This window comes from Athene noctua, chromosome 4 (assembly GCF_965140245.1).
Source record: "Athene noctua chromosome 4, bAthNoc1.hap1.1, whole genome shotgun sequence".
In the NCBI taxonomy this organism is placed as follows: Eukaryota; Metazoa; Chordata; class Aves; order Strigiformes; family Strigidae; genus Athene; species Athene noctua.
The window spans coordinates 63084568-63097884 of record NC_134040.1 but is presented as its reverse complement, the minus strand read 5'-3'; the positions used below and the strand labels follow the sequence as shown (position 1 = coordinate 63097884).

General features: G+C 39.9%; 1 protein-coding gene across 3 annotated transcripts in view; it reads left to right on the top strand.

The window, feature by feature from the left end:
* The window catches only part of GRID2 (glutamate ionotropic receptor delta type subunit 2), a 748418-nt gene that overhangs the window by 675365 nt on the left and 59736 nt on the right, over positions 1–13317 (top strand). For all 3 annotated transcript variants that reach the window (XM_074904010.1, XM_074904009.1, XM_074904011.1), the window contains one exon: positions 4434–4600. In XM_074904010.1, the coding sequence (XP_074760111.1) occupies positions 4434–4600 (167 nt within the window). The remainder of the gene's footprint in view (positions 1–4433; positions 4601–13317) is intronic.

Sequence of the window (13317 nt, the reverse complement as noted above, 5' to 3'; positions counted from 1 at the left end):
GTGGTGTTTTTCCCCTGTGTAGTCAGTGCAGTGGAATGGTCCATATTGGAGAACGTGACCCTCGGAGGGTATGGAGCAGGTGATTAATCAGTGTCCTTGATTGGTTTTAGGTCAGAGCTGGAGTCACTGCTGTGGAAGAGTCTGTTTCTTTTCATGTGTTCTTGGCTGAAATACAACTGACAACTTCATAGGCAGGGAAAGGCGTACAGCGGTCAGAGAGGAAAGATGGTGTCTGACTCCTAATGGAAATGAGTAGAAAAAAACATCACCACTGTGCCACCGGAGGGTAGGCACAGTGTATTCAGAAAATGTGCTTCATCAGCATTGTCTAATAATTCTCAGATGTTCTTCCAAGAAATTAATATAATTTTAATTACTTGAAACTTAAGATTTCCCTGGTCTTCAAAGTTCTGTTGTTTTTATAACAGGTAACACATTTTATGTATGATGAAATATTTAAAAGAGGTCTGCAGGGAAAATAACTGCTAGTTCTGTTTAACCTGCAGCCTACTGTGTACATTTTTTCTTTCATGAGGATTCTTTGCATTTCTTTTAAAGAGGAATTTAAAATGCAAAACAGATAATTGTCCAAGAAGTCAAGTATGAAAAATTGCAGTAGCTGGTTGTTGTTTACTTACAATTATTTTTTTCTGAAATTTAGCATTTTCTCGACCTAGAAATCTGTTTTTAGAATGCTGGGGTTGTAAACAAATACATTATTCAGCCTACTTTGCATGAATGGATTAGCTGTAGGAAGAAATACTATCCACATCCATGTTGGCATAAAATATATGTATATGCAACAGTGTAATGGTTTTAAATGCTTTCCTTGTATAACTCAACTGGGTTTTGGCGGTGTCATCAAAGATAAATTTTAACCAATATCTACAGGCAGGGCTTGCGCAAATAAAAATCTTGTAAATGTGCAGTGATAGAAAACAGAAATATAACAGCCCTATAGAAATAGTTTTACCATCTATGTGCTGATGGCCCCTATTCTGTGTAACAACTCTTTTTACAGTAACTCCTTTGGAATTGCTCACAAAACCATGAAGTCAAGTCAAGCATTTCTATCTGGTACTGTACCTACCAGTTTCACTTAATGACCAGTGTAGCTCATGACTGCAAAATATCCTGATGAACATCTAACAAGTTCAATTTTGCCTGTAATTCTCTTAATGTTTTTCTTTTTCCTATGGAAGTAGTCATCAGATACTCCAAAAATCATTTTTAGCTTTTGCCATACTGACAGGCAGGATGCAAGGAGACTGAAGTGTCAGTTCGCCATGCCCTGGCGGACTGGAAAGCTGGGGTTGCTGCTGAATGATAATGTGCTGCCCTCCTACAGATGCTTCCTTGGCGATCCTGGGCTGTGTGATCGTGTGTGAACAGCATTCAGATTTGCCACCATCCTGAGATGTTATTATCTCAACACAAAATGACAATATAATGATGGGGAAATGTAGAATCAGGGATGCAGATCTTCTGTGAGTAGTGAGTTACATATATTAAAGAACCATTTCTTTTTCTAAGGAGATTTTGCTTTCATTTAACCCCCATAATTGACTGACTGTAAGTTTCTTAACTTTTTCTTATAATGCAGAGCTGGAATTTTTGCTGTTCATTTTGAGGTCCAAAGTGGTAATCTGCAGCATAGCTATTGGAAAGCTACAGAATATGTGCTTCTCATAGTAAAAGGGAGAGAGAGAAGGACATAGGTTTTCAATTGACATTTTGTTCTGAAATTCCCTTCTCCTTTCACACAGAGCATCACACCCCCTTTTCATAGTATAGCTACCTCTCCTTTGTAGGTACAAATCTGTAAAATATCAGCAAGTGCTCCAGATATTTTTAGATCTTTAGCCTAAACCCAGTCTTAAGCCGTGTGAAAGATCCATGGGCAGATGGCTTAGACTATGACTCTCAGAAGAAGGGTATGCTAAAAAGGGAATCATATGCCTCCTGAGCTGCCAGATAACTGATTCTCTCTTAGCAAGACAGGTGTTTTTCTCATATATAAAAATTAAGAATTGGAGACAGTTCAAAAGTAGTGTCACTGCTAAAGGGAGGACTGAACTGATTGATTTGCAAGGAAAGATTAAAGAAAGCTAAGTAACAGAAAGGTTCATCAATAATTGAAAGACGTCAGCCCCAGAGTATTTAGAAATGCAAAAGGAAAAATAACTAGGTATGACATGAGAAAGTTACTTTTTAAAAACAAGTAGTAAAAATGAATACAATGAATAGCAATGAAAACTGTTAGAGTGAGGAGTAGTTCCATGAAGAGAGTGATTGCAGGCAGACATTTGCAACTTAGGTCTGCTACAAGGATTTGAATTCCCTAGATTTGTAAATGGATAGGGCAAAAATGCTGAAAAGGATGTATTTTATTGCATGGAACAATCATGTGTTGAAGGTAGTTGGCTGGGATGATCCCTTCTGGGTCTTCAATCTCTTTCCTGCCCCATGTGCTTTAATTGAGGCTCACTGTGATCTTACCTATGAAAAGAAACATCTTTGTGGGAACCTTGAACTGTGATATTATCAGGTCTGCTTTAAGGATCTTACATATACCACTTCATCACAGATATTATTGACGGTAAGTGCTTTTACCACTTTTATACATTCTCACTGTGAGTTGTTTTACAGTGAGGCAGCCAAATCAAGAGAATTTTTCCTGGCCAGCTGAGCAGCTGATAAGTCTCTTTACAAGCACTTAGGTGAATTCGATGCACTAGGACGTTAAAAGGGTGGGTTAGGACAAAAGCAAGTGTAAAAACATAACTCTCTGCTCTTGCCATCACCTCAAAGGTTATCTCCCTGCATGTAAAATTACTCTTCTTTTGAAATGCACTTTTCCTTAATTCCTTTGTTTGGAAAGTCCATCTGATCCTTCTCGGGATTCATTTCCTCTCTTCTGATTTTCTGCTTTTGTCTCCTCTTTCCCTCCCTTGCTGTCTGCACATCATGATACTTTTTCATGCTGAGTCATTATCCTTTTATTTGCTCCTAGGAAGGGCTTTTTTCTCAGTCATGCTATCTATTTCTTAGCCAAGTGGTGCCTGTAGGAAGATCAGAATAACCCAAGCTAGGAAGGGATCTGTGAGTTGCAGTGCCTATAAAACAAGCATGCAAGTTGCACTGTTTGTTAACAGGGAGTTCACTTCTATCTCTTATTCCCTGGCCATTTAGATAGACCTAAGCCTCCACTGGGAGGCAAAAAAAAACCCCATTCTTGACCATTTTCAGAACCTGAAGATTAAAACTGACCCAGTCCTGCACATGTGTGTGTGTGTGTGTGTGTGTGTGTGTGTTGAAAAGAATTTTCTTTATCCTGCCAATCATGCAGACTCCACAGATAATATGACTCCCTTTCTGCTCCAAAATCTGCACAAATCCTCCCTCTACCATGCTTACGAATGGTAATACAAAATATTCCCTTTCCAGGCCTGAAGTGTCTAATTTATATTAATTACGTATGAAAAAGAAGATGTCTCAAATGTAATTGCTTGTGCACTACATCTTGTGAGCAAACAGCCAGTATGACTTGCTTCAAGTAACTTTTATATGTAAAGCCTTTAAAAACACAGTCTACATCATCAAAGCCTAATCTAAATGATATATTGATATTGCTTATTTTGATAAGCTTGCTTCTGAATAAATGCTGAAATTTTGTATAAATCCCATATATTTAAATGAAAAGAAAAATCTGGACTTGTTTCAAATGTGAATGGATAGTAGTGTTACTTTAAAAGCTTTTCAGCATAATGAGTTGGTTTGGATTTACCTTAGTCAAACAGTTAAAAACGCTTACATCATCTTACTCTATGAAAGTCTTTGAATATATGTGAAAACACTTCATGCTAAGGAAAACAATCCCAAAAAATCTGATTGGTGTGATCTTGCCTGCAATCATGCACAGAGCTCAAAAGTCAAATTAGGTGTTCATGATATCTGTGGCAACCTGAAGCATGACTGATATCTGGACTATGTTGAGCAGTGATCTTCCATCTGCATAGCCATGCCTACCCTCCCGCACCCCAGTGTGAATGCCCACCTTTCCTCTAAATGGTTGGTTTTACAGCTCAAAGAAAAAATTTCGTGGGGATTTAGGGTGGAATTTAGCTTTGATGGAAGGAGCCTGATGTTTCCTTTGTTCCCTGAAGAGGGACAGTACAGGTTTCCAGCATGGCACTGTTTCACTGGTGGCACATTGTTCTCAGATCACTTTTCTACCATTTCTGCTGCGGTGCTCAGCCAGAGCACCACATGGCACCAGTCACGGTGAACTTTTTGTGCTGACAGCTGCTGGGCACCCAAACTTCACTTTATTTAAAGAACAGACTGTGCTGAAATTGTCACATTTTTAACTGCACTGACCTCCTTTTGGACTTGACTATCCATAGTCTGAGCTCTTCCTCTGTTTACCACAGGTGAAATATGGAAACTATGCCTTTGTATGGGATGCAGCGGTACTGGAATACGTGGCCATCAACGATGCAGACTGTTCTTTTTACACAGTCGGGAACACCGTTGCAGACAGAGGATATGGAATCGCGCTGCAGCACGGCAGTCCCTACAGAGACGTTTTCTCACAGAGGTAAGCGTTTGGAGAAAGAGGAGCATGTCTTAAGGGAAGGTCTCTCAGCTCTGGTCCCTTCTTTTAATTTTCAGTGAAGGGAAAACATCTTGTGCTTGCAATCCATTTCTTATATAGGCATTCATTTCCTCAGAGACATAAGATTATTCACTTTTCTAGAAACTGCATTAAAAATACTTTGCAGTGCTCTTATTTGAATTGTTCTTGTTTGTTTTGGAAAACATTAATGAGAGAGGCTGAACTTCATCAGCAGGAAAATGAGGAAAGAGTTGATTCATCTGTTACGGAGGGACAGCATAACTCAACCCTTCCTCTTACAGAAGCCTTTTGTTAAAGAGAAAAGAGTAAACTTGGGCACTGATGGGAAAAGTGAAGGGGATGAACAAGAACATTTGATGTTTCAGTGAAAAGACTGCTATTAGGACCCAAAAGCTTAGATAGTTATCCCAATACTAATTGGTCTCTTGGTTACAAAAGTGAGATCTCTAGAGGCACTATGTTTTTACTAGGATCAGAAATACTAAATTAACTGTATGTGTTGTGGCTTTGCAGTATTTGTGCTTCACTCTAGTATTGATTCCTAAATCAGGATATATGTGAAACATAAAAAACAAGCAAACATTTAAGAAGTGTAATATCTGTGGTCTGGCTTTTAGGAGAAGATGTGGGCTAGTCTCATGATCCTTTTTCATTCTGAACCTATCCTCTCAACCCAGTTTCTGATGGTTTGTGTTAGATGCATGTGTCAAAATTTTACAGTTGCTGTGATGGAATTTCTTTTGTGTGGTTGCCATAATGAACATGAACCATTATGCCATACGAATACGCTTCATTCAGGCTATTGCCTTGGCCTTCAGTCCATAGAATGACCTAGGGGGAAAAAGAGTAAGTAACAATATGCAGATTCAGAGGAATCACTGTTTGCTGACACACACTGCATAAACAGAGAACAGAGAGGGCTTCAATTCTTAGAATCTGTTCTATGTTGGGAGTGATTTGGATGAATTTTGTGCTGACACAGCAGTAATAGAACACAAAAGTTCAAAGGATCAAAAAAAAAATTAATTTCAGTGAAATGGATATAGGCTTTATATATCACAGTTAGCATTATAGGCAATTATTTACTTTAATACTCCAGCCATGACCGGGCTGGCTCTGCTAAAAATCTCTGGCTCTGTAATGTCCAGGGTCTCCATGCAAAACAAAGGAGAAAAATTTCTTCCTGTAATCTTTATAAGAAATGCTTCCAGCTGTTAGATATTTCAGGTGCTAGTCAGGGTATTAAGTCATCCTCTTCAGAGCATTACCCATGTAAGCTTGAGTACAAAAATTTGAAGATGTAGGGGAGTTTCATAGCCTGTGTCTGTATTACTAAATACAGTGAACTTGCCAAGTGGCATGGCAGGGCTCACGCCCACATAGATGAGCATTCTTCATCCCCATCACCACCACTCTCCAAGGTGGATGTATCCGAACTGCCCCTTAGGGTCTGCTTCTGACATCATTTATATACTTGTTATAGTTCTTGGTACACTGGGGAAATGGTCACAGCTGCTTCTGGTAAGCAATTATCTTCACCCAGTATTCAGTACCTGCAGAGGCTAGGTTACATCTTCTTGTGATACACTGCCTGTAGCGACTTCTGGATCATTGGTCTGTGCAGACCTGACATTTCCAAGTACAATTTTATTTCATAACAAAATTTCAGCATTTCAGTATATTATTATATCTTGAAGCTGTAGGAAAGCAGAAAGCAGCATAAAAATTTGCACATATATAGCTCTTTTTATCTAAGGATCTTCGAAGCAATATTTAAATATTAGCATCTCTCAGTAGAAAGTAAATGCCATTTCCATTTAATGCTTAGGGAATCCATAGCATAAGGAGACTTAAATGAATTCCCAAGGTCAGATGTTTTTCCCTGGTGGAATCAGGGATCATAGGCACTCAGATTTCCTCATTTTCCATTTCCTGCTACAGTTATCAGAGTTCAGGTGAATGAAGAAAGGGATTATTTGTGAGATATTGGGCCACAGGAGGATCTGGATGGATACGCAAAACTTAACACTGATGAGAAAGTAACTTATTACATTATCAAGAATAATGGTTGAACAGAGAAATTGGAATTTGCTTGGAGTGATGCTGCCTACTGGAGAATTTAGAGATCCTGATACATATATATGCTGAAAATGTGTGTGCTGCCCCTTAAATTTTTATTTCTGTATTATGAAAGCATTTTACACTGCACTTCTAATTATGTCCATAAATACAAATTTACAGTTTGAAGCTGTGAAACACCGTATAAGAAACAAACACATGAAAGAGAAAGCGTGCTTACAAGGTAGCTTACAAGGTTTTGTTCTAAAAACCCTTCAGTACTGTTCCTTATGATTACTTCCATGTAGTTTTCACAAATCATCCTTACTTTTCTTCCTAATGAAAAGGCTGAACAACCTTCAGCTGCTGCAGCCTGCATGCTAAATAGAGAGGGAAATAGATTTCACTGTATAAGATTAGCAAATGTTCACATGAATATTTCACATTCTTTAATGCAGTAGGGAACTGGTTTGAAATATATTGGCATTTCTTGATCTTTCCTGAAATAAATATATTTATGTGAAAATACAGGGCTTCGCTTTTATGAAATTTCATATAAACTCATAAGCTGCACAGTATTAAATCCCTAGGGTGCAGCTGTAAAAGGTCTGGCAAGCTTACAGGAGATTTTGGTCTCAGTGCAGGAAGCATGGGCATGAGTTTAAGGCTTTTCATTGCCTTTTCTGAACGTTCAGATGATTCCCAGAGAAACAGAAAAAGAGATAGGTATAAACACCCACCCCTTCTCTCCAATGCTATGGGGCATGAGTTGCAGTCAAGATAACACTGGGGTAAAGTTTAGGCAGTCGGGATTTCCAAAAACACTCTATTTCTCAGATATCTGCTATGTTGTTCTCCAGGGAATTAACACATGCAAAATACTGTGGCCTTTGGGGACTGCAACGATATTCACCTGCTCTGTGAAGTATTCCAGTCTCTACAAGGGTATATCCATCAGTTAGGCTACTTAAGACACTAAATGTGAGATCAATTTGAAATGCTGAGATGCCATCAAAACACATCCAGGGCCTTGCAAAAATTAAATTCCCCAAAGTCGTTTCCTCCCATAGCTGATCATGATGGCATGCCCCTTTATACCACTGTCAGCTTGTGAGATGCTAAAAAGAAGGCTGGAACAACCATGAACGTGGTGAGGACCAAAGCCATGGTGATGGTTCTAGTAGCCATATACCAACATCTGGGATGTGGGACCACAGCTGATGACCAGCTGGTTATGGGGTACCCACTGCACTGAAGGAGCACACAAGCTGCAGTGCCCCGAGCACAGCGCAGAGCCAGTGCTGACAGCCACCCTGCTCCCAGCCTCAAACTGCTGCTACCAGCTAGTGCCCGTGTATTTGCAGGGGATGCAGTCCTGCCAGTACGGAATGAGCCTTCAGTTACCAAGGAACCAGAAAGTGAAAATGCTTATATTAGGCTACAGCTAACACGAAAGGTTCAACATATACTTGATTTTAAGTTGATGCAATTAAGTATCACACAGGAATGCACTGCCACTGAGGTACACTTGCTTGCATTTGTTCACGTTCTGTTTATAATTTTACAAGTGTAAGGTGATGCCTATATCCTCAGAGAGAAGAGTGAGTGCTCCCACATATTTGAACTGATGCAATTTAAAAACAAAATTATTCTTACAAACACAAGTTTGGGTATAGTGAAATATTAGTGGAGAGTGTGGCAAAAAGCACATCACTTAGAAACTCCATGCACGGTTGTCAGGTTTTAAAAATTTAATTCTAGCCGCACCACAGAAGATGAAGCCCTGTTCAGGATTATTCTTTCCATACTCAAGGAAATCTAACATTCTGGGGGTGAACAAAATGTTTTTGATGAGAAAATTTGTACCGTTCAAAGTGCAATATCAATATGCCTTCAAAAAAGCATTTTGTGCAGGTACAGTTTAGTGAAGGAGGGTAGCCAACCAAAAGCACTGTGAAGAAACTGGTCTTTGAGACCTCTCCTTTTTACATGCAGAAAATCTCTTCTAGGCCAAAGCAAAGTCATGAGCAACATCAAGTAGTCTGTCTGCAGAATGAGATTGGCTTTTTGCTGTATTGGGATGCAAAGTGGCCATCTGGGGTCCCACATAGTGCCTGTGACAACTCTCTGCCTAATGGTCTCTGAAAACATGTGCTTCAAGTCCATTCTGAGAATAGGTGTGTGACTGTAGCACAAATAATATGGGTATCATTTGAATGATGGACCTGTTGTAGCATCCTGATGACTTCACTCACATGTTGCAGGTCTTAACAAACATGCCTGGTCATGCCATTAGGCCGCCGGTTGATGTGCTCAGGTAGACTGCTGTCCCCTTTTCTTTGCCACTAAGACTTAACCTTCTGAGCACCAGCAGCCTGCAGGCAACATGTCAGTTTTCTCTATATATATATTTTTCGTTCAAAGTAATGACAGAGGCTTTAATAATAGGAACTGCCAAATTTCCTAGGAGAGTTTGAAGAGGATGTGTCATTTGGTTCATGAGGAACTGTGTGCTGACACTAAATTTGACACCTATTAAGAAGTCTTTTCAGCCCTAAACTTTAAAACTTCCATTGCACCCCTGGGAGGTATAAATATAATTGCAAACTCTTTTCAGAGTATTTCATAGGATATCTGTGCTCCCTACAGTGCAGCAGCAATGGCTCAGACACTGCGCTGGTGTCTGGCTTTTGGTGGGGGTCAAAGAGGGGGTGGCAGCAAAGTGTTTGGATCCCTCTCCCGTCCCTTCTTCCTCTGCTGGCTGACTCTCTTCTGCACTGCAGTCCTGGCCACACAGCACGGCAGAGGCAGAGGGAGAGGAAACACTGATTTCTTACTCATCAGGAACCAGCAGCCAGCTTTTCACTTAAGTAACTAGAAGCTGTCAACACCCAGTGCCTCTGAAAAATCAAGCTGTAGTTGTTTTGCATTACTTATATCCCAAGAGCATCCATGTGAGTTCTGCCCCTGAGGCTTCACTTTTAAATAAAAGGAAACAATGACAATAGGGGGGGAAAAGCAATATTGCCCTCAGAGCCCACGGTGTGGGACTCTTGCTTGTTGCTCATCAGCTGTGTTTCCCTGAATGGCACTCACCATGGCTGAGCACAGGCTTATGGACACTTTAAGTTGGCTGTGTGCCAAAAAAAGAAGCAGCAGCTGCATACCTCCTGGTGGTCATCTGTGAGAGGTGGGGTAAGCAATGGCACAATGTATGGAAGGTACAACTACCATACGGCATCTGCAGAAACCTCAGATTGGCTTTGGCGTAAATCATAAAAGGTTGCAAAGAATTTGTGTTGCTGCTAGAGAAACCAACCACTTCTTTCTGTCCTGGGGGAAGAAAGAAATGAAGACTTACAATGATTTCCTCATAGCAAGCCTAAAGACACCTCACTAGCAGCAAGTGTTGCACTTTTGGATGTCCAAAACCTTGGAGGCAGGGAGCCATCGTGTAGTGTCTCAGACTCGCCCCTAGCAAATCATTAGCGATAAGCTTTAAATAAATGGCATGGATTTTCTCTCGTCTTTTTTTTTACCTCATCAGCAAAACCCTGAGTTTTAGAAAGTTCCTGCCCTGAGTCATAAATACGTGTTCTTCCTGTCTCCTCACTATTAATTCTCTCTCCTTAGATTTTCATTCTGTGTCGTGGAGGTCACTGATGTCCAAACACTCCAGCTTGAGGAAAATTACTGCCTTCCTAACTACTTTGATTTCTTTTTCTGAGTCCTTGGGACTATGTATGCCTTTCTTCAAGGAGATCCTCCCCTCTTCTTTTTTATTTTTTCATGAAAACCCAAGAGAGTGTCCCTTACTCTCTGATTTATCCTTTACCAGCTACAGGGAAAACAAGAGGTTTGGATTACACCCTAACCCTGCAGAGGACTGACAATAATGATCTAATTGGATTTTTCATTATTAAATACAGTGATCATCTCCAGAACAGTGGATGCCTTAGTAAGAGTTCAGCTTTGTTTTGCCTAGTTGTTTAGAATTGAAATACTATTCTGAGCTGTATGTATAATATTCTGAAAAATATAGCAGAGAAACTAGTAAAATCACCACCCAAAGAACTTTTTTCTTATTGTTGCATAAAATTAGAAAACTCTGTGAATTGAGAGAATTATTGGACTTGAAGCAAACTCCTTAATTTAAATAGAAAACTTTCATTCTTAGAGCTTGCCCTTAGATCATGTCACAAGTTCATATAACTGAAATTACATTAGTGAGAGAAAGAAAAAAAATCAAAATTAATTCCAGATCTCTGAGCAATCTGACATGAGAATCATTTTTTAATTGATTCAGATGGTGTCACTGTTAATAAAAGCCTCAATTTCAGAGTAGCACATAATAGCAAGATAGTTTCTCAGATATATCTCAGGATACTAAATAAAAAACCCTGTAGTAACACACCAATGTAATATTTCTTGTCCATCCAAACTAACACCGTCCATCCTTGTTTTTTGCTAGGTTACACTCATATGGGTGAAACTGGGAATTGCACCGGGCCCTAGGTCTCAAAACACAGCCACCTTCCTTTTTCCTGTCCCAAGTCCTTCAAGATAAACTGCAATTGGCCTTCATGCCAGGAAACTCACCTCGTGGAAGCGTGGCTCAGCCCGCCAGCTGCCTGCCCTGGCAGAGCCACAGGGTGGTCGCGTTCTGCGCAGCTCCCTCCTGGGCCACCGAATCCAGGCTGAGGACCTGTAACCTCGAATGGATTGTAAGAAAACATATAGCTTCATCCCGATTTTAAAAAATGGCATCCATTACTTCATATAAAGCCCTAGCAGAAAACTTTTTTCTCAGCATTATTCTCTCTTCTTTTTTCTATCAAGCCCACAACCATCTGATCCAAGCTTACAGTGTTCAGTAATCCTGTATGAGTATGTTGCTAACAGCTTTCCCCACAGACCAGGAGATTTGATATTGTCCCTTTACATCCTACTCCACTAACTGCCTAATTCAAGAGCTGTAGGTTTTTAAGATGCCTGCACTGTCATCAGAAGTGTTTCCTGGCTTTATTATCCAGTCACATCTACTTGCTAGCAGGGGCTGCTGGCTGTAGAACCACAGAGAAGCTGTGGTTCCCACATACTGCATTGCAAGAGCAGGAAAAATGGTTTTACTGATTCCTGATGCTGTGCATCTGGTGCTTGCGGATCTCTCGGTAAATTAGTGATTAGAAGTTGAAAGAGATGGAGATGCCTACAGAAACACAGTCTTTAGCAACTTCTTAATCTGCTATAATATTAACTGATGAGGTGGGTTAAAAGATTCAGTGGCAGGTCTGAAGTTTATAACAAGCACATAATGGAAAATTAATTAATGAAACATATAAAGGCAGCAAGCAGATTAGTGGACTTTTAAAATATACCATAATATTAATTGATAGGGTGAGTTAAAGCATCCTGAAGTAGCAGCACTGAGATGAAGCATGAGAAAGAAAATCATAAGGGAAAGTCATTAGATCTTCTTGCATTCATACATCGTAGAGCTAGGAGAATAAGAGAGCTGCCTTCCAGCTTCATCATGGGAAGGTAACTCTGCATCCAAACAGTGCTGTGGTGAAGGAGTTGCCACAAAAAAGACAGCTTCATGCCTTCTCTTTTGCCGAATCAATGCTCACTTTCGGAAAGGCAAGCCAGGTAAGCTATTTATGCATGTTATTTAGCCATCGTTACCCATGAACCACCCCAAAGATAGCAGTCTAATTCTAATGTGTTAAATTCCCAGTAGATACCTCTTTGCAAGCTACTCTTTACTACATCCTATCCATTTCTATAGCCTTAGGCACCTCAGACTTGGCATGTAGAATGACCAGATACTACCCAGCGACATGTGTGCAATATGGTCAGTGGAAGCAGTGTTGCTCATCCAACTACATGGAAGCAGTATTTATTGCAAACTCAGTTGTTCATATGTTTTAAAGTTTTATAGAGTGAGTAAGTGCATGGCTACAGAATTTGAAACCGTTTGGTTATAAATCTGATGACAGTAAAGCTAAAATAAGTCTCAGTGAATGGCTTCCCTCCAAGAACTCGCCTTTTTATGAATTCCTAAAGAAGGGATTAGGTTTACAGTTAATGCACACTTTCCTGTAGTACATTTTTTGTTTTCTGGCTACTTTCTCTTACATTTGTGTGCATCAGTCTGGAGAGGAACAGGTTTAACTACTCACTCTGTCTCAGTTGAGCAGCAGCATTGCCTTTAAAGTGGGGTGGAAAATGAGTACAAAGCTTTCCCTGGTAGGATTCAGTCATGCAGCTGTCTGGACAACAGAACCATAATAACCATAAGTAAGGATTTAACTCGCCTACCCCATACCAGCACTACCTGTCAAAGGTTCCTGACTCTAGACCTTAGTTGCTCAAAACATTGGTCAACCTATTTCAGGTAAAATGAGCAAGAATAACAAAACAGGAGAGAATAATTAATCCTTTCTAACCTATTTTGTTGGCTTAAAAGGTAATTAACCTTTATCTGGACCATAAACCTTGTCTTCAGCTGGTCCTCTTTTCCAGATAAAAATGAAAGGCTTTTGCCTGAAAATAAAGCTTGTTTTCAAAACTGAAATATGCTCTGGTAAATAGTGAATGAGATGGTGTGACAACTGGAG